Consider the following 25039-nt stretch of genomic DNA (forward strand, 5'->3'; position numbering starts at 1 on the left):
GATAAAATGATGCATCGCCAACAAATTACTAAGAAGCCAGCAAACGCGTGTAATAAGTCCGATGCACTTTAGACACCATATATATAATTGGTAGTGGACCTATCCATTAACGGCTTTCATGTGCCTAAAAATCAAAAGTAAAGAAAAACACCAATACCATGGCCATCCTTGAGTCTTTGTTTTGTTTATACAGGTCTTTGCAATTCTTTATAGAGGTTTTCTTTTTTAATAATTAATAAAATAAGAAAAGAGTCGTGTATCATAAGAAAATTGTTAACCTCACCTTTTCGTTCTTGTTAACCATAAATCAGTGTCACCTTCTTCAGTTTGAATGACCAGAACAAGATAAACTTCATAAACCTCTCTCTTTATACCGATTGGTGAATCATTTGTTCTGTTGTTGATACATATATATATCTAAATCTCAATTATTCATTATGCAACATATTTAGGAAGGTGGTTCAAATTATGCAGAAACAACACAATCAATAATAGAGCACGTCCAAACACCCTTATCAGCCTAAAATCAAGAATATTATCTATTATATGCAATGTTTTCATAACCGTATCATATGTAATGTTTTCGTAACCGGATCGGATAGAGAACCGGTCATACTGGCCGAAAACATTACAAAAGTCTGACCGGTTCTCTATCCGATCCGGTTAAAACTCAATCAATCAATCAATCAATCAATCATACCTAGTGAAGTCCCACCAACAGCAAAGCTATAAGTAGAGTCAGGGGAAGGTGGGATGTAGGCACACCGTACCTCTATCCAAAGGGATAAAGAGGTGGCTTCCAGAGATCTTTAATCAACCATTTCGAAATATTAAATCAACCATTTGCTTAAAAATGAATAAACAAATCGAAACATCTCATAATCAACCATTTCAAAATATTAAGCCCAATAAATCTTTATGAACTAACGAGAAAAACAAGTAGCAACACAAGATTATCAACATTAATTCTCAAGAAACTTGATCAATTTAATCGTCAGGGAGAGGGTTTCTAAAAACGATTTCAACCAGTGATGCACATGGGGGCCGTGGGGCGCATAAGAGAGATTTTAACAGCTCCAACTTTTCATTTTCACTATCTATATAGGTTCGCAATATCACCTTCTTCATATTGGGCGACCTAGCCAAGATGCACTTCACAAAGTCTAACTCAAGCTCCAAGTTACTGTATTCTCCAATATCCAGTTCATTCAGATGCTCCAACCAAACATCAAAATACTTTTCCAGTATATTAGAATTATCTTCCGACTCAACAGAATCGTCATCCGGATAATCAGCAATCTAAAACAAGAGACTTGTGTCAATGAGCTGTGACCTCAGACAAAGAATTAATATCCAAGATACACTTGTACTATTTACCACTATCTTAAGTTTCTCCAATTTTGGGCAGCATTTGATCAAAACAGCAAGAAAAGGCAATCCATAGGCGTCAGAAAAGAACATGTATCTTATGAAAACGTATTTGAGGTGGATTAGTGAGGTTGGAGGCTCTTCTGGAACCGAAGCTTGAACTAACGACTTCAACCATAGGCCAAAACAACATTAACAACCAGACTTTAAAATTTTTATTTAATTTGCATTATAAATAGTGAACATAAATATATATTACCGAAATGGTATGACCCCAAGTTGTTAGATGTTCAATCGCAGGTAAACACTTGAGTAGCTCCATAATGCTGGGTTTTTCATCACCGAGAAAATCTTCTTCAAACAGAATCTGCATGAACATAAATATTCAGATTAGCTTTGGAAGTCTATGAGAATGGATAATGCTAATATTATTATAAACTTACCAAACTGAAGATCTTAAGTGATGGACACGTAGATAAAAGATGTAGAAGAGTTTCTTTTGAAATCCTTACAAAGCCTAAATATAATCTTGTAAGGCTATCGAATCCATTGAATATTGGTCCATGGTTGATAATACAATATTCAAGATCTAGGTCCGTTAACTGACGCAACGAGAAGAAAGATAAGGGTAAACGATACCGACTGGGATCATAAAAGTAAAATGCTAGTTTCTTGACAGAATGATATCTAGACAAATGTAGTATTATCTGATCAATTTCAAAATAGCTCTCCTCTGCATTCAACGAAAGTGAGAACTCATGTATCGGACCCTGTCGCAACAGCAGAATTTGGTGGATAGCCCAGAAATGTTTACACCTGATGTCCTTACGTCTCCTATCATATTCTAGGCGGGATACATGATTCCACCAATCACGCGGCTCCTCTTCACTTGGTTTATAACCAATAGAATACCAAAAATCAAGTTTAGGAATAGTGGTCCATTTGTACCTCCATTCTCTTGAGAGGATGCTTGTCCGTGCCGCCTCTTCAATTATTAAAAGAGTTAGGATGGTTTCGATTATGGGTTGAGGAAGCGTGGTGATTATATCCAATTGTTGAGCGTTAGACAAGCGTTTAGCTTTCATCTTGGTCTGGATCAATACTGCAAAATGTGAAAGATGAACTCAGTTTACTAGACAGAGAAAAAAAAATAATAATAATAATAATTTTTTTAAAAAACTTAATAATTTTTCATTTCAAATAAAAGGATCAATTACAATAAAGAGTAACCGGGCAACTTATTAATAATAATAATAATAATAATAATAATAATAATAATAATAATAATAATAATCACACCACCATTCATCATATCAATATCATATATACATTATGCCCCACTAAAACGAGGCGCTGGAAATAAACTGACTAAGCAATTCAATTTCAAAATCAAGTACTACTAACAAGTTAAGTTAGTTTATAGAATCGAGTATAAGTAATTTAAGCATCAACATTCAAAATGTAATTAATTTCAAGAAACACAAACCTGCACGACCCGCCGGTTAAACGGAGCAAGCCAGTTCCATGGGTTTAGGTTATAAAATTGGGGAAGCTCAAAATGGGCATTGGTAATTGGGTTATAGATGACCTACACTGGTGTATTCCTGGTACTGGTACCAATTTTAAAATCATTAAAAATGGGTATCGGTTAGGCCACGCATTACGATAGCTAAGCACATAGGGGCGTTTACTGATACGTGACGCCCCGGTCGGTACTGGCTAGTTTTGCAAAAAATGACGTAGTGGTAAATTGTCGCATAACCCTCTTTCATTCATTACACGATTATTACTTTTTATTTTTTTAATATATATATTAAAAAAACAAATTTAAGGACAAAAAATTGTGATTGGTCCGACCCTCCCCACCACCGTTGTCTAGACAACGAGGTGAGTCCAAACGTGCACGAAAACAAGGGGGCGTGGTGTTCACCGTGTTTTGGACCTCAAAAAGAGCCACTACGCGCGGTCTTAAGATAATCAGCCTAAAATACTAATAACGCATGGAAAATACTGATCCGAAAAAGTAACAGAAATACATGGTATGATACCGGTATAGTGTAACAATCCGATTTAGTTAATTTGGTTATTTGTATACATATCACAATAATCGAATCATAAAGATCGGTTGTATAAATGAAAATTATAATAAGTATCAGTTTCTCAATTATATTTATTCCATGGGTATTGTAAAACATTTACACCTTAAAGAAATTGGAAAGTGTAGAGGTAAGGTACTAAACCTACCCACAAAATAATATACTTCTACGAGGTATTTGGCCATGCGCCATGCACAGACTACGATGCAATATATAATACCTCCATGCGCCAGACATTCCCTGACACCTCTGGAATGGGAGCGTCTAAAATCTCCATGAGTATGGTGCAAAAATGAAGAATATTCATCGTAAATAATGTCCAGCCAATAACTGATGGAAAACACATAGTCAATGGTACCACATAGTACGACATGTCAACATCAAATAGACATCATGCTCACAAACTATCCATGGCACACGTCCAAGGAACCTGATTGGTGGACAGCCTGACAAGATAGGTGGCCACATCACTTCTCTCTCTCTCTCCTCCAACGACTATAAATACCAAATCACCTCCAAATGGTAAAGGATTTGGAATTTCACTCACTATTACTCTCTAAAAAGTATTATACATATATCAATACTGATTCTCACGCCGGATGGTGGTTACAAGATGATCCCCCCCCATTTCCCTCGTAACGAGCTTACGGTGTTTTGTTTTGTAGGTGAACTACTCGTTTGCGCCAATGAGATATTCAACCCATCGTGGGAAATACTTAATCATCACTCTTAGACTAAGCAATTAGACTGAATGGGGATTTCGTGTTGCTTCATTGGCGTCATCCATGCATTTTTGCTGGAACTGCTTTTGACCTAATTTCTTGGTTCAAATGAGTGGAACAACACCCACTAAAGCGGTTGGTCAGTCATCAAACGCTAATCAGGATTAGAACTTGGTTACGAACGTTGTGATGGGTAGCTTCGAAGGCATCGCTAACGCGTCCACCCTTCGACCACCCTTCACAGTTGCGACCACAATCGGATTACGAGCATGGGCACAATTGCAAACACCCCTACCACCCATTATCTTGACTTGGTGGGAAGGGGAGCAAGAAAAACTCATGGCTAGAATGCAAGAAAAATTATTGTCTATCGTCCAACATAGAAAGTTGTTCGGCGGGGCTGCAATCAGTAATAGGGTGGACGGAGAAGATGAGGAAGACGATAATGAATCAACTCATGTTGTGCAAAAAGCAGGATAATCGCTCTCAGAGAAAACACAACAGCGAGGTGGCTAGGCGGATAGCCAAGCCGGAGAGCGCAATAAAGCACAGCGCTCACGCCATACAGCCAATTCGCGCTTAGATGATTCAGAGTATGAACAAAGCTGGAGAGATCCTGGCGTGCCCATCATAAAACTCATCAAATGTCATCCAAATGCGAATGAGGACTTTTCAAAGCCATATAGGTCAATCGCCTCGGTAGGAAAATCCAAGTTCATTAGAAGGATCGTAGAGGCGGAATTACCAGAAAACCCAAAGATACCGTCGACAGTGGGCCAGTATGACGGCCTATCTAATCCAGACGACCATTTACAGACCTATATTGTTGCGGGTCTAGTTTCAGGTTAGACAATGCCACTTTGGTGTCACATATTCACCCTAACACTAGTAGGGGCGATAGGGGCATGGTTTGAACGCTTACCAAAAGGGAAAATCGTCAATTGGGATGACTTGGCGGACAAATTCACCCAACATTTCAGCCAACAGCAGCGCCACATCAGCGATCCAGCGGACATCCTCAGTGTCACGCGCAAGGATAATGAAACAATAGAATATTTCATTACCAGGTTTAACAAAGAAGGGCTCAATATTGGTGGAGGGGGCGAATAACTCATGCGCTCAGTCTTCCGCCAAAATGTAAGATGCAATGACCTCGTCTGCACCCTCATAGGCCAAAAGGACATGCCTTAAAGTTGGGATGCCATCATGACATCGGTTAAACGCTATGCGCGAACATAAAAAAGCTTGGGGAAAGAGCTGGCATGCACGTATGCGATAAATGATATTAATTTGGCCCGCCAAGGCAAGAAAATCAGATCCGTTTGGTCACGGATAAACCAAGAGCCTCAACCGAAAGAAACCACTTCGAGTGAGGCAAAAAAAGACAACCAAAAGATACATCCGTATCTATGCCTCTGACTAAAAGTCCAGCACAAATCATGTATTAAGAAGGCATCGAATTAAAAAAACCTCCACCCTACAAACCGGGTCAACTATGCCCTACTTCTTTGATACCAACTCCCACAATAGTTTTAAAACTTCAAAATTGATGAGAACAATTATTGTAGTTATGATTATAGGTGTGTTAATGAACCGAGCTCGACAGGGCCTTCTCGTGGATAAGTTAAATGAGGCAATGGCTTTAGGCCTCCAGATTTATGGGTCTCCATCTTAAATACGAGTTACGCATTATGAGATTTTGAAAATAGAGTTCTTTTAGAATTATTAACTTAATGATTAGTCACAAGCTAACGATGATTGTTTCATATTCATTATCACGCCATATCATTTATATTCTATAATTCATGTATACTCTCTAGCGCTATACGCATAAATAAAAGAAAATAAGAAGGTCTCGACATTTTAGTTACTTTTAGGCCTCCGGGGATGTTGAGACGACCTTAGAGCTCGAGTACGACTAGGTTTATCTTATTTTATTGAAAATTATATAGTATAGTTTGCCAATCTTATTTATATTGTAATAAAAATAAAAGTTTATTGAAATAAAATAATATTATTGTGAAATACTAGTGTAAAAAAGAAATCTGACAAAATTGTAGTTATTTTAATAAGGGAAAATTCTCAAAATAATCCAAAACAAGAGAGAGAGAAAAAAGATCCTAATTGTAGCAAGATTCTCAAAACAACCCAATAAATATGTACTGGGGCGACGCATTGGGAAAATGAACGACGAGATTTAAAAACCAATCAAAAGTTGACATCTGGAAAGAATTTGACACACCAGACGAGATTTTTAAAAATCTCGTCTGTTCCGACCAAATTTTATACTTAACTCACTTTTTAAAAAACCGTCTCTCCAAACGGTTTTTTTATGTTTCTCGTCTAGTCCGTTCATATTAATTATTTCTTGAAAAAAGAGCTTTCTGAATCTCGTCTTTCAAGACGCATTTAGATTGAATTTCGTCTTTCAAGTTCATATTCCCAAGTTTCTTATCTGGTGGTTATAAAAGTTTAAATATCGTCTGGACCGATAGGATTTTTCGTAATCCGTCTTGACCGACAATGTCTTTTATTATTCCGTCTAATCCGACGGTATTTTTAATTATATTTTAGGTAGACCCCACTTTTCTAAATTAAACTATCATCTTCATGTTCATGTTTCATGTTCATGTTCATGTTCATGTTCATGTTCATGTTCATGTTCATGTTCATGTTCATGTTCATGTTCATGTTCATGTTCTTCCAATTTATCTTCAACTTCTTCAAGTATTTATCTAGTTAGGTTTCAATAAGGTTTTATGGAATTTGATAATATTGTTGTTTGTTGTGGTGGTAAATGGCAAAACAATGATGATGGAAGCTGTGAATATGTTCCAACAAGCTGTAAACGGGGAGGTGTCAATCTTGATTTAAACATCAAGCATTCGAAGTTGTTGGGTTTACTTGAAGCTCGGTTTAAGGAAATTTCGAGCTAAAACTGTTATGAGATTGATGGATCGGTTATCGAAATTTCGATATAGATATAAGAAGATATAATAAGATAATAAAATAGGATTTGAACTTAAAAGATAAGAACCTTAGGAATATGAACTTGGAATACGAAATTCAATCTAAATGTGTCTTGAAAGATGAGATTCAGAAAGCTCTTTTTTCAAGAAGTAATTAATATGAACGGATCAGACGAGAAACATAAAAAACCCGTCTGAAGAGACGGTTTTTTAAAAAGTGAGTTAACTATAAAATTTGGTCGGAACAGCCGAGATTTTTAAAAATCTTGTCTGATGTGTCAGATTCTTTCCAGATGTCAACTTTTGATTGGTTTTTAAATCTCGTCGTTTATTTTCCCAATGCGTCACCCAGTACATATTTATTGGGTTGTTTTGGGAATCCTGACGTAATTAAGATCTTTTTTATTTTCTCTTTCTTGTTTTGGATCATTTTGGGAATTTTCCTTTTTTTATTTTCTCTCTCTTGAAAAAAAACTACGTTATAAAATAAAATAACTCTATCATAAAATAGCAAAACAATTAAAACAAAAACTTAATTAAACCCATGTAACACGGAAATATTAAACTAGTTAACTTATATTTACCTATTATAGAGAATACAATTTACAATATGACGAGAAAACACGTCATAAATCCTAACTATAACGCTCAAACGCATATATGAGAGATTCAAACATTGACATTCTCAACGGCTAGTCGCGCGCCACTCTCTTTCTAAATTATTTCATCATTTGTGTTGCGGTCAGGGGCGGACCTATGTGTAAGGTTGGGCGGCCGCCCACCTTAATATTTTTTAGTGTTATTTGTATGTGAAAATCTCCATCGTCCCGCATAAAATTAGTGTTAAGTCCCGATGTCGCCTCCCATAAAACTAGTGTTAAGTCCCGATGTCACCACCACAAAATTAGTGTTAAGTCCCGATGATTTCTGAATCCGCCACTGGCCGCGGGGTATGTTCAGTGTTTTGAAACCCGGACCGGCCCGGCCAATCTGACCGGTCCGACCGGGACCTGGTCTCTATACCGGGTCGGGTCAGGTATTTGGACCGTTTTCTAAAAACCCGGCCGGGTTTTGCGAGTGGCGGTCAGCCCGGACCCGGCGGGTGAACCGGCAATGCTTTCTATTTCTTTAATCGGAAGAGAATCAGATGAACTAAAACAAAATCTAACCCTAAAGTCCTAAATTCGCCGTCACTGTCCTCGTTCTCATCTCAATTCACCACTCGTTTGTTAGTCTTTCTGTGTATATGTTGTGTGGTAGTTGTTATTGTGCAATATTGAAAGAAAAACAAGTTGAGAAGTGGGTAGCTGCTGCAACTATATTTCAGATAGAAGAAGAAGAAGAAAGAAAGAAATAAAGGAAGGTTGTACTGTTGTAGTTATGACTTATGACTTATGTGTGTATGAATTAATTTGTGGCTACAACATGCCAGCATATCAGGGCTAGAGGTGCATAAATCGGGTTTTCTAAATACTCGGGTTTGGGTATAGAACCAGGTTCGGGTATGACCAGGTATTGGTAATAATCGGGTAGGGTTCGGGTCGGGTATTGTCTCTAAAAATCATACCCTATGCATCGGGTTCGGGTCGGGTATAGAACCGGGTATTCTAAAACCGGGTATTTGAATACTCTATTATCGGGTATTGAAAAACTCTATTTACGGGTTTTTTCAGGTTTTTTTCCGGTATTTTTTTTATATAGATTGGATTTTTTAAAAGTTTACACTTTTTAGGGGTATTATTCTGGTATTTTTAAGGTATTTTTTTGGTATACATCGGGTATTTGAAATACCCGGTTTCGTGTATTAGAAAACCTCGGTTCCGGGTTCGGGTATTATCGGGTATAAATCGGGTTTTCGGGTATTACCGGGTATAAATCGGGTCCGGTTCGGGTTCGGGTTTTAGTGCCAAAATGCATACCCTATCCGTACCCTACGGGTAGTGTTGGGTTCGGGTTCGGGTATTAAAAACCCGGGTATTAGAAAAACCGGTTCCGGATATTTATTTCGGGTCCGGTTCCAGATTCGAGTTTTTTGTGCACCTCTAATTAGGGCAACTTTGTGAGCTAAAATGGGCCATCTAACTTTTATTTTTTGGGTTATCAGTTAAAAAAATAGTGAAAACAATTCATTGTGTTTTTAATTGGAACATTAATTGTTAAATAATTGCTATATATAAGTCTATATTATTTATAATGTTATCCGGGTCAAACACCGGTCCGCCCTTCCGGTTTGGTCCGACCTTTGACCCGGTAAGATGTCCGGATCGACATCCGGGCCAGGTCTGAAAACATTGGGTATATTATAACATATAAAGACAAAAACGTAGAAAATATTAGTAACACATAATAAAAACATTTCAACTTTATATATACCTTATGAAAGTTTTACAAATCTATCCTTAAAAAAGGTAAAATAGTAAACACCTTCAGCCATCTTTGTTAATAAAAACCAAAGGAAGAGAAAAAAGAGAAAAATAATAATGTGAAAGATTTAATTGTTAAGAATATAAAAGATGGTTGTGGTCTACGCTAAGTTTGGGGATGTTACTTGTTGTCCAACAAGGGATTAAAAAATTCTCCATTCAAAAAAAAAAAAAAAATTCATCCCAAAAACTGATCTCCAGTGTTCTTCTTCGTCATCATCGGGCTGTTGTTACCTTTCACTAACCATACACAAATTCCATCGTCTGTATCGTTACTTTGACGATTCAAATCGACTAAACAAACCAGTTTTCGCGATCATTAAATTCATTTTAAATCGTTGAATTAGTTAACCAATCAAGGATTTTATTTGATGGATAACAGCCCTCCTCCGTTTTACAAGGAGGGCTTGCCAACGTCCACAATATTATCTAAACAACGTTGGCGATCATCATCAAAAACAACTTCTTCTACTACTACTACTACTACACCTTCATTCCTCTTGGTTTTCTTCTGCTGTCTTGCATGGCTTTACATCGCCGGCAGGTAACCATCCACTCTGCTAATTACTTTACCTTTGTATTGATTTTATTCAATACTTTTAGATCAATTTTACGTCTCTATTAATCCTTTTTTTTTATTACATTTCTAATTCAATATTGGAGTGAACTGAAGCTACTGAATTATGTGTGTGTGCGCGTGCGCGTGTGTGATTTTAGTTTTTTTGGGTTGATATTGAAATTTAGGGTTGGTTGAATGTATCAACTTACGTAGCCAAATTGGCCATTTAAGTGGCTGGCTCAACGTTCTCGGAAGCCTAAAACTAACTAAAGTGGTGAGGCCTTTTTTTTTCCTTTTCTTTATGCAGTGATAATAGATATGAGGCAATCATCCTTAGTTTCTGGCTCGTCAATGAGTTACCAATTCTAAAAAACTCTACTTTTTAAAATCTCATAATACATAACTCCTATTTAAGATGGAGGCCCTATAAAATCGAGGCCTAAAGCCTTGGCCTCATTTAGCTTACCCACGAGACGACCCTACATTTAACATAATTTTGGAATATGTCATGAACCATCTTTATTATTTTAAAAGTTATAATGCAAACAAATGATTTTGAAAAAGTTAACAGAAACTGCTGACTGTTAAAGTGACAAACTGGCCAGTTTGGTTTGTCGTTCCCCAGCCCATTGTCTTGTTCCAACTGGATTGTGAGCACTCCTAGTTTTAATGTTTCATCACATAAATAAAAGATTCTCACGGTGAAAGGTGGTCCCATTGAAACAAGAAAGAAAATCATGAAAGTAGCTATTTTTATGAGTGCGTTATTTTAACGGTCTTGTCAGAAGAATTCCATATGCGAATCTTTGGTCGCGTAAGACTTTTATTCCTTAATAATGACTTAAAACTCATGCGATACACGGCCAAATGTTGCAAATTTGATTGGTTAAGACTCCTTATGAACTTCAGAGTTAGATTTCCAGGATATTATGCCACAATAATCTGATGTCATTCTACCAGTAAAAAAAAGGTAGTCATAGACTTGTAGGACTCAGACACCAATTTATGTTTGATTGTACCAGGTTGTGGCAAGATGCTGAGAACAGAACATTATTGTCTAATCTGCTTGTGAAGAATCCTGCCCAGGTAAGCTTATGTCCACCCTTGTTTTGAAATCAATATATTTGATCAGTGTCTAATATTCATTTTTATTTTTTAATTTTTAATTTTGTTTGGTATGTTTGTTTTTCGCTGGCAGAGACCAAAGGCTCTTACTGTTGAAGAAAAGCTAATGGTTCTAGGATGCAAGTAATATTTGAGCCTCCTCATTTATTTTCTAGAATTAATATGTTTTGTTACATATATTATTAACACAAATGGTCCATTTTAAGGGATTTAGAAAGAAGAATTGTGGAAGCTGAGATGGAATTAACACTAGCAAAAAGTCAAGGTTTTCTTAAGAACCAGTTGGCCCTTAGTGATTCATCTTCTAGCAGAAAGCTTCTTGCTGTAATTGGCATATATACTGGATTTGGGAATCGACAAAGAAAAGCTTTCAGATCAGCTTGGCTGGCAAACGGTCGGTTCGTGATACACTTTTTATAATTTATAAATAGAAATTCCATATTTTTAGAAGTTTTAACTAACACACTTGAGTTTGACAGTAGATAATTTAAAGAAGCTTGAAGAAATAGGAATAATCATACGTTTTGTTATTGGCCGAAGGTGTTTTTTTTAAACTTATTATTAGCTTGAACTTTTGAAAATAATATTTGTTTGTTAATGTTAAGTTTTTGAAAACTTGCAGTCCTAATCGTGGCGATAGCTTGGACCGCAGCATTGATGAGGAAAACCAGAAGACAAATGATTTCTTAATTCTTGTAAGTTAAAGTTTAGGCTTGTAATTTGTAAATGAACCAAACAAACGATCAAGCATGAAGAACTAAACGAACGGGGTTACTTGTTCGTGTTCGTTCATGTTCGTCCATTAATAGTATAAATGAACGGTTCAAGGACATAACTTAGCTAAAACCAGTTAAAAGTAATATGAAGAACAATGTGTTGAGCCTAAAAGGTTATCAAAACTAGACTAAGTAGCAATGGGCCAAAAAAGTTAAAATGAATATATTCACGAACGTTCATGAACATAATGAATGAACGAGATGTGTTCATGCTCGTTCGTTTAACTAAATGAACAAAGGTTTTTGTTCATATTTGTTAATTAAATAGAACTTCTCGCTGAACTGTTCACTGGTTTGGTTCGTTTATGGGCCTATTTAACTTGTTATTGTACCACTAGTGTAGTAGCATGGAATGTTAACAATAATATAATTGTTAGGATGATCATGAGGAGACTGATGAAGAATTATCAAAGAAAGCAAAGTTCTTTTTTAGTAAAGCGGTTCAAAATTGGGATGCTGAATTTTATGTCAAAGTCGATAAAGATGTTGAACTTGATCTTGGTAAGTCTAGATTCCGTTCTGATATGTACATTTGTTGTGCTTTATATTCATGTTTTATGATTTCCTGTAGTGATTTTGTTTTGTTTTTAATCTTTAGAGGAGTTAATTGAGTTTCTTGAAAGCTTTAGTGGTCAAAATAGTCTTTATATTGGATGCATGAAATCAGGTGAAGTAGTTTCTGAAGTGTAAGTATATTTATTAGCTGTGCAAATATATGCAGTAAGGGTGTGCATGAAAGATGAAATCGAACTAGTTAACCGAACCCAACCCGAAACCGATGGTTTGGTTTTATGTTTTCTCAAAATCCAAGCTCACGGTTGGTTGTGGTTTTGCATGTGTCAAAAACCGAGAAACCGAATCGAGCAGTAAAATGACCGAACCGTCAAACACCAAAAAAACCGACTTTAGTTATTGAACTTATGGATTATAATTTTTATTTTTGAATGTAAAGTAATTCATAGATAATTAAGAAATTGTGTACTACTAAATGTTTAACAATCATTTAATTAACAAAAATAGTTAGGCACAGAGTTGCTGGCTGAAAATTCATTATTTTGGTCCATATTACTTTTGCCCAAAAATTTAAAGCCCAAATTGCAAAACTGTTAAAACCGAAACCCAACTGAACCCTTGTGAAAACTGAAATTCGAAACCAAAACGAACAGTTTTCAAAAACCCATAAACCGATTTTTTGGTTTGGGTTTAGTGCAAACCGACTTATGCACACCTATGACGCTGGCTGCAGCGTTATTTCTACATAATAATCTATCTGTTTAAATGTGCATTACATTTTAGGGGAAAGCAGTGGTATGAACCCGAATGGTGGAAGTTCGGTGACGAGAAATCGTGAGTTATATTCTCTTTTGTTATTAAACCATATGAACATTTGTTAAACGAGCGCACATTGGAACGAGCTCACATACGTACATACACATATGACATATCTATATATACTTGGTCAGGTACTTTCAGCATGCAATGGGCTCACTTTTTATATTAACAAGAAACATTGCTCTGTACATTAACATTAACAGGTTAGTTATGATTCAAAATTTTTACATAAAGTTTGTTACTATAAACATTTGCGAATAACTTATGTTTTCTTGTAGTGCATCTTTGAAGACTTATGCTCATGAAGATACATCTGTTGGTTCATGGATGATGGGTATACAGGCAAATTATATAAACGACTATCGTTTGTGTTGCACCAGCTCAACACAAGGTAAACTGACTGTTTTTTTGTTCAAATCTAATTATATACTCTATTGATTTTTCAGACTAAAAATCTTTCTACTTGTTTATGTTTCAGATAAAGTGTGCTATTTGGATTGATATGACATGATCCAACATTGTTTTAAGGTTTGACAGATATTTAACATTTTTTGAATGTTTTAAGATTTTTTTTTTCTTTTTCACATGGTTAGATGGCGAGACAGTCTTAGCAACCCTTTTGGGTTTTTAAACGTAACGGCTTTTATTTCATTAGATATCATACATTAGTAATTAACTGTTAGACCAACCCAACCCTTTCGGGTTTTGAAAACATGATATTATGTTAAAAGATTTGTGACTTGTCTTGGTGAAACGATTTGCATCAAATAGGTCCAAGAACTATCGGTTTATCATGTAGTTACCATTTACCACCACTGATTGACCACCACCAAAATCATCAAATTCAAGCTATAAAATCAACACCATTGTGTTTAATCCACATTTAAAATCAAAATTAGAAACACAAAATCACAATTAGAAGTCGAGATCATCTAATTAGAAGAAATAAACCATCAAAATTGAACCAACACCCATTTTCTATTTCATGAAAACTGATACCTTAGATTCAGTATGTACAACAATAATAGACCTGCCAAACTGGTAAATAATCATGGAACAGTAAGGAAAACACCATGAAGAAGAGTAGCATATTTATAAAGGATAAAATTCACAAGGGCGTGCCGAACAAGATAAAGGATGCCATTACCAATACCATGATAACAACACTGCAGATTAGTGGAGGGAATCGGGAGAGTATAGGATTGATAAGGCAGGAAGTAAACATGAACAAGCAAACCAAAGTTAAACTCCAACCGTAACCTGCCTAGCATTTATTGCCATAGAAGTTGAGGAAGATCTCAACACTAACAAGATCTTGCATTTTGACGGGTGACTGCTGTGTTTACTTGTCGTTTGTATAAGCGAACCATCATGTATAACATTAGTTACACTGTGTGGAATATATGACTATTTAACCCCCCCCCCCCTCCATTGGACAGTTGAGCCGTTGAATAACATCTTACATACGTTACATTTTCTTTCTTTGTTGTTTTCTCGTAATTATATATTTCCCGACATCCTTGAGTCACGACTCTTTTCCATGTTTAGTTGTCCTGAACGTGCTTTCACGAGTCAATGTCCTTTCAAAAATACCTTTTGCTACATATTTATGCTCGCATTCACCACTGCAATTTCAATCCACATCGCTTGGGTGGTTCCTGTAGGGGTAAATATTTTGAACCGATAAATATCTTCCACATACCACCATTCTTAGATGTAGTTCCATACGTATAGCGTGCTGTACTGTACCTCATATGAATGGAGCACTAAGCCTCAAAAGGAGCTTCCTCCGCCTTACTAACCACCCACCCCAATGAGAACTCCAACTTCGTTGACTGAATTACGAATATAACCATTGTGAAATATGATGGTACCATAGACCTATATGATCATGAGGTGATGTTCTGCAAATGCCGCAATGGTGGAACGCTGATCCATGTGTGCATATAGCCTAGAGCCCTATACAATTCAAATCAAATAAAAAAGACGAATATTCGAAAACAAAGAAGTGTCTAAATCTTCTATTTGATTTTCCTCGATATTGTTTTAACTGACTTAATCATAAAGACGATCATTTGGGAAAGAAAAACTCATTTCATTTTGGCCCTATGGTGTCGTCACAAGTTCATTCAAACTATTACATGAGCGACTCGATTATGGTTCAATAGGCTCACATATGGAGTAATAGTTAACTTTGAAGTTGGAATCTTGTACAACAGAAGAAGCACCGAAATCTATAATATCAAAAGGACAGTTAGACGACAACGGATTTTATGATGTGGTTCACGACAAAGAAGCTTCCTTAGCGTAATAAGTTGACTTGGCTTTTCCTGAGGAAAAGTTGTACGCATTATTGTTTATTCTTAGATTCCTTTGCTAGTTATTTCATTAGCCGTGAATCCGAGGTGTCGAAGCACGAAATGAATCTGACCTGATCCATGACGATGTTTCCACAGATTTTCGAGATGAACGAACCACGTCTTGATCTTCTTCTTCTGCGGCTGCGCCGGCGACCTGCAATGTTGAGACCTGCAATGGTTTTCGGGGGTGTGGAGGTGACTGCTAAGATATCCTGAGGATTTCTTGTTCACAGACACAAAAAGTGGTGGTGGCTCTTATTGAGCATGACCACTAATAAGGAGGTGGAGACCTCCTTATATAGAGAGTCTCATGGCCACCATCATGATACCCTAATGGGCCTAGCCCAGTTAGGGTTACTTCCACAAAACCCCCTCAGCCCAATAACACTGTATTAGTCCATGTAATAAAATAAGCCAAACATAATAGATTTAGGGTCGTAGAACCGGGTTTTAGTACCATACCCCTACAAGCCCCCCAAGTCCAGTGTTGCTCCTGGGCGCGCAAGCGTCTAGGTGGAGCGCTGGACTTTATAAGGTGTGAGGCGGTTTTTTCCCTTTTCTTTGGCCTTGTCTTTATTGTCTGAGTTTTGGGAGGTTTTCCCCATGATGGTGACAAGCTGTAAAAACAATGAAGCCTGCGCGTGAGGCGGCTTACGAGCTATAATAATAGAGCCTGCGCGAGTTGCGGCTTACGAGCTGTAATAATAACGAAGCTTGCGCGTGAGGCGGCTTACGAGCTATGAGAATAATAATGCCTGCGCGCGAGAGGCGACTTACGAGCTAAGAATAATAAAGCCTGCGCGCGAGAGGCGACTTACGAGCTATGAGAATAGCAAAGCCTGCGCGAGAGAGGCGTCTTATGAGCTTTGAGAATAATAATTAGGCTGGCGCGCGGGGCGACTTACAAGCTGAGAATAATAAAGCCTGCGCGCGAGGGGCGTCTTACGAGCTGTAGCATAATAAAGCCTGCGCGTGAGGCGTCTTACGAGCTAAGAATAATAAAGCCTGCGCGCGAGAGGCGACTTACGAGCTAAGAATAATAAAGCCTGCGCGCGAGAGGCGTCTTACGAGCTGAGAATGATATAGCCTGCGCGTGAGGCGCCTTACGAGCTATGAGAATAATAATTAAGCTGGCGCGCGGGGCAACTTACAAGCTGAGGATAATAAAGCCTGCGCGCGAGGGGCGTCTTACGAGCTGTAGCATAATAAAGCCTGCGCGTGAGGCGTCTTACGAGCTAAGAATAATAAAGCCTGAGCGCGAGAGGCGACTTACGAGCTAAGAATAATAAAGCCTGCGCGCGAGAGGCGTCTTACGAGCTGAGAATGATATAGCCTGCGCGTGAGGCGCCTTACGAGCTATGAGAATAATAATTAAGCTGGCGCGCGGGGCGACTTACAAGCTGAGGATAATAAAGCCTGCGCGCGAGGGGCGTCTTACGAGCTAAGAATAATAATGCCTGCGCGCGAGAGGCGACTTACAAGCTATAAGAAAAATGACAGCTTGCGCGCGAGGCGTCTTATGAGCTGTGTGAATAATAAAAGCTTGCGCGTGAGGCGTCTTACGAGCTATAATAATAATAACAGCTTGCGCGCGAGGCGTCTTATGAGCTGCATGAATAATAAAAAGCTTGCGCGCGAAGCGTCTTACGAGCTATAAGAATAATAACAGCTTGCGCGCGAGGCGTCTTATGAGCTGTGTGAATAATAAAGCCTGCGCGTGAGGCGACTTACGGGCTGTAAGAAAAATGACAGCTTGCGCGTGAGGCGTCTTATGAGCTGTGTGAATAATAAAAGCTTGTGCGTGAGGCGTCTTACGAGCTATAATAATAATAACAGCTTGCGCGCGAGGCGTCTTATGAGCTGCATGAATAATAAAAGCTTGCGCGTGAGGCGTCTTACGAGCTATAATAATAATAACAGCTTGCGCGCGAGGCGTCTTATGAGCTGCATGAATAATAAAAAGCTTGCGCGCGAGGCGTCTTACGAGCTATAATAATAGAGCTTGCGCGCGAAGCGTCTTACGAGCTAAAAGAATAATGACAGCTTGCGCGCGAGGCGTCTTATGAGCTGTAATAATAGTGGAGCTTGCGCGTGAGGCGGCTTACGAGCTACTTTGCGCCACGTGCAGATGTTGCATGCGCGTGCGCGTAGACTTTGGTTTTGTGTTATGCGCCACGCGCAGATGTTGCATGCGCGTGCGTGTAGACTGTGACGCGTGAGCATGTGAAGCGCAAGCATGTGTGATATGCGTGAGCATATGTGATGCGTGAGCATGTGGTATGAGGATTCCCATCCTTTAAGTTTGGCGCATAGCCATATGGGATATTATGAGGATTCCCATCCTTTAAGTTTGGCGCGTAGCCATATGGGATATTATGAGGATTCCCAACCTTTAAGTTTGGCGCGTAGCCATATGGGATATTATGAGGATTCCCAACCTTTAAGTTTGGCGCGTAGCCATATGGGATATTATGAGGATTCCCAACCTTGGCGCGTAGCCATATGGGATATTATGAGGATTCCCAACCTTGAAATTTGGCGCTTAGCCATATGGGATATTAGGAGGATTCCCAACCTTAAAGTTTGGCGCGTAGCCATATGGGATATTAGGAGGATTCCCAACCTTGAAGTTTGGCGCGTAGCCTGATGCGCGCATGCACGGCGATGGAGTGGTGACTCGTGAGTGCGCGTGCATGGCGGAGGTCTCTTGCGCAAAACCCAGATGGTGGTTTCCGCGGCGGCACAGGCACGGCTGCGGAGTGAGAATCCGCGGGCGTGCGTACATGGCGGCGAAAGTCTGGTAATTTCTGGATCTGCAATTTTAGAGTCAGATTTGCAACTTTAGACCTAAAATCCAGGTCTGTAATCTAGACCTAAATCTGTAAATCAGATCTGGACAGATCTGAAGCCCGGAGCAGATTTAAAACCATCATAGATCCGGAGACCTGATCATTCGAATCAGGCCGTTTCTTCTTGCCCAGATCTGGAAGCCTCTTTTTAGATCTATGGATCTTTTTGAGCTTTAATAGAACAAGCTTTGAAGCCTTTTTCTGTAAACTTCCAGATCTGGGTTTTTCCTGGGAGAGATCTGACAGCCGAGATGAAGATCGAAGGGCAGTTCGTTGCCGTCCCACGGATGGCGCCAATGTCGAAGCACGAAATGAATCTGACCTGATCCATGACGATGTTTCCACGGATTTTCGAGATGAACGAACCACGTCTTGATCTTCTTCTTCTGCGGCTGCGCCGGCGACCTGCAATGTTGAGACCTGCAATGGTTTTCGGGGGTGTGGAGGTGACTGCTAAGATATCCTGAGGATTTCTTGTTCACAGACACAAAAAGTGGTGGTGGCTCTTATTGAGCATGACCACTAATAAGGAGGTGGAGACCTCCTTATATAGAGAGTCTCATGGCCACCATCATGATACCCTAATGGGCCTAGCCCAGTTAGGGTTACCTCCACAAAACCCCCTCAGCCCAATAACACTGTATTAGTCCATGTAATAAAATAAGCCAAACATAATAGATTTAGGGTCGTAGAACCGGGTTTTAGTACCATACCCCTACACGAGGCTTTTTACTTTACTTATATTTTTTGCCTAGACCAACTTTTATTGTCGTTTTTATATGTTAGGTAAGGTATAATGATACATCGTCACCGGTTTACATAAGTGGCTCGTGGTACAGCGAAAACAAGTTAGGCCCACACTTAATTAAGGCCTCTTAGTAAAAAAAAACATTATATATAGATTTATTATAATGGGTAAAGTAAACTCAAAGTAATGTATTGGTGTGGTGATAGGCTTGGTTGTTAATAAAGTATACGTTATGAGTTCAAAATTTTTAATAATCAATTTGTTTTCTTTACAATTGTCATGAAAATGCTAAAAATTATTGTTTCGATTTAGGTCTCCGCATTCGTTGAGCCGACCCTGCCAGTTTGCAACCTCCTTCGAGGGATTTCTTAAACAAGAATGTATATTTAACAATTTGTATTCACATTCATAAAAACAATAAGTATAAACTTGTTGACCAAATCAAATAAAAAAAATGAATTGAAATACAACGAGTTGATTTATAAAATTTAAAGTATAACATATGTTTGGCACCGCCCTTGCGAAGCAGAGAAAACTTTTTATTCTAGGTTTTCTAAACTTGTCATCTTTAAATAAAGTAAATCATATATTTTATTTTCGCATTTAACATATGTTTTTACCTATTATCATATTTTTTTCACTCATTTTATTTTTAAACTTGTTTTGTTGCCGTTCAAAAAAGTAAAAAAATGAAGCCACCTTATTCAAATGTTTGTCATAATAGCCATTTTTCTTGAATTGATCTGTGTTTATTTAAAAGAAATAGACGGTAAATTATATTGTGTTATTCTTATGTTTAGTTAAAATTACGAATACCATCATTCGTTTAACGTATTTCATAAATATAATTGATAATTTCATTTGTTAGCTCTTGTTATAGTAGTATTGCCTATTAGACCATGTGTAGTGGTAACGTTGCCATCAACGTTTTGACCGAAAACGCGGGGGGTACACCGCCCCCCCCCCCCCCCGCGTTATAGGATATGTTATTTTGGCTGCGTTATATACAAAACGCAAGAAATGGCACACAAATCCAAAAAAATAGCTGTTGGGGCCATTTGGAGCCGTTGGATTATATTAAAATTGATAATGACTGGGCGCCACGTGGCGCATAACCCCTGGTAGTGGAGAGTTATGACTACAGCCTGTTTTTGTACAAAACCATAACTCTGACTGGGCGCCACGTGACGCATAACCCCTGGTAGTGGAGCTTTACGACTACACATGGTCTAAACAGCTTATACTCAACACCCAACATGTCATGCGGTACCACTTAGGGTGGGGGTCAATGGGTCATGTTGCACCTCACCCTGGGACCAAAGTCACACCACCTAGTTTACGGCGCCCCCCTTAATGGGCGGTGTTTTCATGCGGTACCACTTTGCCATCTCCTCCAGACTGCTTCTACATCTCGCTCCACTTCTTTCACACTTATTTAAATACAAAATACACATATTCATTAAGGTCTATTTAAGGGTTTGTATATGTTAAAGATTATATATCATATACACTAGTTTAAAAACCCGTGTGCTACACGGGTTGAAAAAATAAAATGCTAAAATTCATATATTGTTTAGGGTTCTTAAAAACAAAGGTATCACTTAGTTCTCGTTTTTCTTTTCTTTAAAATAGTATCCGATAAATAATAGACTTTGGTTTCTGATTAGTTATGAAGGTTGATAATAATAATAAAAAAAACAATAATAATAACAACAACAACAACATAAATATATTTAAGAAACTTATGTATGTTCCTACTCAAATATACAATAATAGCGTAAGATAAAAAAAAGTTATATTTGTACTTTGAGTGACATTTCATTTGTCCAAAATAAACCTAATGACAATTTACCAATTCACTATAACACATACTTGACTTTATAAATCCATAACTTGTTCAATCAAACATACTTGACTTGTATTGACCAGTGAACTATGAAACATACAATGCGGAAAAATAATCAAAGATTGTCATCTTAGTTGCATAAGCCAAAGTTGAATTAATCAAAAGCAATACTTAGATGAGGCAATACTCCAATACAACAGAGACGGTAGAATTTAGCTTTTCCCTAACAAATATACATCAAACCAATTATAACAAATTACAACTTATGTCTTTGCATATACATAGATAAAATATTATGTGTAGAAAATAAAATTACTCAATTACCCGGCAAAAGAAAGTAGGATACCTTGAAAAACTGACTTGAAAACCCTACCTACAATCACACTTATGCAAATATAACTCCATGTAAATAAAAACTTGGATCGCACTTCAACAAATAAGTTATAAGTTTGATTCGATACTTTTCTACAGTCATATACTTTACAAATATAATCATAACTTATTAATTCTAGAAAAAGAAAACATAAACCCAACCCACTGCTATAGTCAATTATATGAACACGAGTCACTCAATAGAAATCAAAACCTTCTTTTTGTCGAAAAACTTTATTGTCAAGAAACTTAGATTCAATGAAGCCATGAACTTTTTTTCTCATATTTTTACTCTAAGTACAGATCAATAGGAAGTTGTGATGAATTCACAAATAGAAGAAAAATTGTTATGCTGATTAGATAATTGTGTATATCTAGTCCGTAACACCTAAATTAAATATAACTAAGTATAAATAATCCAAGTTTTTCATTCATATTGAGAAATTGTCTAAAATAAATAATAACAATAATAATAATTAAAAAAATGTTTACCAGATAATGTATGTGTGGATGGAGAACAACTTTAAAGAAACTTGGCCATATCGATCGATAAAAACATGTAATTAAAGTAAAAACAAAATAATTTATGTTGCTTAATAAAAAAATGAACAGAGGCATGCGCCCTATTCCAATAAGTTTTTGAAAAAGCCATCACATTCAAAGTGTACATACAATAAATGGATGCAAAGTGGAAAATATTGGACAACGTAATCGAAACATACAATCATTCGACATATGGAGGCGTTAATCGAATAATTAATCTGTTGTTATCTTATGCTTCAGTCGGAAAATATTTGGGGTATCATTAGTGTGTTGCATACAATCGGAATAGGGATTTAGGAAAAAATATCTCATTAGAGCTTGTTAAGAAAGGTTTTTATCTTGTTAATGAATGTTTTAATTGATTTGTTTTAATTAAAGAAATTATGAATTAAATGTTGCAAGGTAAGAATACCACTTGGCAAAAAATAAGTCAATTAGGTGACATATGACACAAGCATTATTTTTGTTTATTATAATAGTAGATACATGATTATAACTCGACATGATTGTTTTCATTCCATTTATTTTAAGTACTATATCAATGGTGGAAGTATACCCAACGAGTATTTTAATAAACTTATAGGTATGCTCGGAAACTCACGGATGTACAGGTACCCGAAATGTAATTGCCTGATAAATAGTCGACGGATTTGGGCCGAGTATAGGACATTTTTTTTGTAATCGAGTTGAGATTACCTAGACTAGTCCCAAACCTAACAAATTGCCATCTCTAACATACATGGTTGCAAAAATCCCGACTACACGTCGATTAATCTCCGATTAATCGCTAGTCGATGCCCCCACCGACTTGTAGCCGATTAATCCCCATTTGTCCAAATCGGTTAAAATTGAAAATATTATACATAAAATTGAAATATATATGTATCTTTGAAAATTTACATATAAATTCAAATCCAATTAATCGCTAGTCCTTACCCCACCACCCAACTAGCGACTAACGATTTTTACCACATTGCTAACATATACAAACCTTTAAATAGTGGTGAAACTCTCATGCCGATGGGAATGGATAAATCATAAATGATGAAGGTGATATGGAGGACGTGGCGAATCAGTTTTCGTGAAAATACCGCACACCCACACGGTACCGCCAGTTTTGAATTATGTGGGATAGTGGGGTCGAACATGTCGTTGTCCGACGACTAACACAACATGTAGTCCAACAGCTAGTTATCCAACATAAACAAAATAAATGCCTTTCACTATTTTCACATGAATCTTCTCAAATCTTACCCTTCAAACTCACGCCAACTTCGGTTAACCCGTGAACTAGATCAGTTCTTGTAATGATCGGCTCTGAATAAAATGGCCCGTAATTATGTAATTGGGCTAAAAGTTTACCCTTAAAATTTTTTAACCAATAATTAAATTGTTTTTTTTACAATTGGCTTTAATAATTTGAGTTTTAAACACAATCATTCGGTTATATGTATTGGGTCGGTACGGTTAATCATGGATTTACTAAAAACTCGTTTGGTTAGTTTTGCCATTTATGAAAATACGGATAACCAAACCCAACCCGCTAATTTCAATTTTCATAATGACATTTAACCGAGAGAAAATTCACAAAATGACCCAAAAGATGAGAGAAAATCTCAAAATAACCCTCATTTTTCAAGATTCCATAAAAGCCCCTCCAAAACCCATCGGCGCAGACAAGTTTTACATCAAATCCGTCTTCGCCGACGAGTTTTGTTTGAGCCAATCAAAATCTTCCACGTGCTCCAAATACATCGGCTCAGGCAATTTTTGAATGAGGCCCATCGTTTATGACCAATTTTTACAAAACTCATCGTTTTTTAAATTCGAATTTTTGAAATCCATTGATTTTTACCAAGTTTAGAAATTTTGTTTTATTTGTTATTTAACTATTATAATTAATTTAATTTATATTTTGCTTTTTGTTTATATCTTTGAAATATAAAGTTTCTAAAATTCCGAATATACCGTTGAGACGACCTTATTTTTATCTACGTGTCGAATGAGTAAATTTTATATTGGCACGTATATAAAAATAAGCTCATCTCAACAGTATATTCAAAAATAGTACTTTATTGAACTTTATAGTTCAAAAGTTATAAAAGAAAAATAAAATATAAATGAAATTAATTATAATAATTAAATATTAAAAAACAAAATTTCAAAACTTGGTAAAAAACGAGGGTTTCAAAAGCGACGAGTTTCGTAAAAGTTGATAAAAAACGTGTTTTGTAAAAGTTGGTCAAAAGCGACGGGTTTCAAAAACTCGTATTTCAAAAACGAAGGGTTTCGCAACAGTTATTTGAGCCGACGGTTTCCTTTCAAAAGTAGTAAAAATCTGCAAATTTTGAGTGATTTTTATGAAATTTTGGAAAAATAGATGCTATTTTGGGATTTTATCTCCTCTTTTTGGTCAATTTTTGGAATTTTCTCATTTATCAACCCATCATTTTTTATCAGGTTTGGTTGTAAGAGCATTCTCATCCCACCCCCTATCTTCAAACCAAAAATTATACTAAAACTCATTTTATTTTCTCTCTCCATTTCAATTAAATAATATTTTTTATACCTTTTATCATTACCTTTTCTCTTTCCTTCACTCACAACCACTTTCAAAATATATTAAAAAATTATAGGAGATGAACAGTAACTTTTCAAATATACAGAAAAATCACTACTTTTTCTAAAATATAAAAACTCTTCACTCACAACACCTTGAATCACTCTCTAAATTATAAAAACACCCCTCACATAATATGAGGGGTTGGATGAGAATGCTCTAAGAGCATTCATATTACCTTATCTATCTCTATCTCTATAATTACACTAAAAAACACTATATTTTCTCTCTCATATACAATTAAATAATATTTTTTTACATCTTTATCATTATCATTTCTCTCTCCTCCACTCACAACCAATTTTAAATATATTAAAAAATAAATAGAGAA

At 36.9% G+C, this 25039-nt stretch overlaps 3 protein-coding genes across 3 annotated transcripts; 2 read left to right on the forward strand and 1 right to left on the reverse strand.

The window, feature by feature from the left end:
- Positions 1-906: 906 nt before the first annotated feature.
- Positions 907-2969, reverse strand: LOC143615871 (F-box/FBD/LRR-repeat protein At1g13570-like). The gene is made up of 5 exons (XM_077088877.1): positions 2851-2969; positions 1812-2470; positions 1628-1735; positions 1378-1536; positions 907-1299 (listed from the first exon to the last, which is right to left on the reverse strand). Exons 2-5 carry the CDS (start codon positions 2451-2453, stop codon positions 988-990), a joined length of 1221 nt encoding a protein of 406 aa, XP_076944992.1. The 5' UTR covers positions 2454-2470; positions 2851-2969; the 3' UTR covers positions 907-987.
- A 7994-nt stretch (positions 2970-10963) lies between these two features.
- Positions 10964-12089, forward strand: LOC143615872 (hydroxyproline O-galactosyltransferase HPGT3-like). Its single transcript, XM_077088878.1, has 5 exons — positions 10964-11223; positions 11336-11385; positions 11469-11656; positions 11742-11802; positions 11885-12089. Exons 1-5 carry the CDS (start codon positions 11143-11145, stop codon positions 11964-11966), a joined length of 462 nt encoding a protein of 153 aa, XP_076944993.1. The 5' UTR covers positions 10964-11142; the 3' UTR covers positions 11967-12089.
- Positions 12090-12176: 87 nt separating this feature from the next.
- Positions 12177-13871, forward strand: LOC143615870 (hydroxyproline O-galactosyltransferase HPGT3-like). The gene is made up of 8 exons (XM_077088876.1): positions 12177-12189; positions 12307-12335; positions 12416-12539; positions 12637-12724; positions 13335-13385; positions 13502-13573; positions 13649-13761; positions 13849-13871. The coding sequence occupies exons 1-8, from the start codon at positions 12177-12179 to the stop codon at positions 13869-13871; spliced, it is 513 nt and encodes a 170-aa protein (XP_076944991.1).
- The last annotated feature ends 11168 nt before the right edge of the window (positions 13872-25039 follow it).

This window comes from Bidens hawaiensis, unplaced genomic scaffold (assembly GCF_021521415.1).
Source record: "Bidens hawaiensis isolate Kalapana, Puna unplaced genomic scaffold, B.hawaiensis_p1.1 tig00044777_1, whole genome shotgun sequence".
Taxonomy (NCBI): Eukaryota; Viridiplantae; Streptophyta; class Magnoliopsida; order Asterales; family Asteraceae; genus Bidens; species Bidens hawaiensis.

What these genes read in the sequence shown, in the direction of transcription:
- LOC143615871 (XM_077088877.1), bottom strand. Translation starts at nt 2,453, where the DNA reads ATGAAAGCTAAACGCTTGTCTAACGCTCAACAATTGGATATAATCACC. An exon ending in CTTGGGGTCATACCATTTCG is followed by an intron (nt 1,537 to 1,627) that starts GTAATATATATT and finishes CTATGGTTGAAG; the next exon opens with TCGTTAGTTCAAGCTTCGGT. An exon ending in TGGAGAAACTTAAGATAGTG is followed by an intron (nt 1,300 to 1,377) that starts GTAAATAGTACA and finishes CTCTTGTTTTAG; the next exon opens with ATTGCTGATTATCCGGATGA.
- LOC143615872 (XM_077088878.1), top strand. Translation starts at nt 11,143, where the DNA reads ATGTTTGATTGTACCAGGTTGTGGCAAGATGCTGAGAACAGAACATTA. An exon ending in CTAATGGTTCTAGGATGCAA is followed by an intron (nt 11,386 to 11,468) that starts GTAATATTTGAG and finishes GTCCATTTTAAG; the next exon opens with GGATTTAGAAAGAAGAATTG. An exon ending in CGTTTTGTTATTGGCCGAAG is followed by an intron (nt 11,803 to 11,884) that starts GTGTTTTTTTTA and finishes GAAAACTTGCAG; the next exon opens with TCCTAATCGTGGCGATAGCT.
- LOC143615870 (XM_077088876.1), top strand. An exon ending in CTGAACTGTTCACTGGTTTG is followed by an intron (nt 12,336 to 12,415) that starts GTTCGTTTATGG and finishes TATAATTGTTAG; the next exon opens with GATGATCATGAGGAGACTGA. An exon ending in TTGCACCAGCTCAACACAAG is followed by an intron (nt 13,762 to 13,848) that starts GTAAACTGACTG and finishes TTTATGTTTCAG; the next exon opens with ATAAAGTGTGCTATTTGGAT.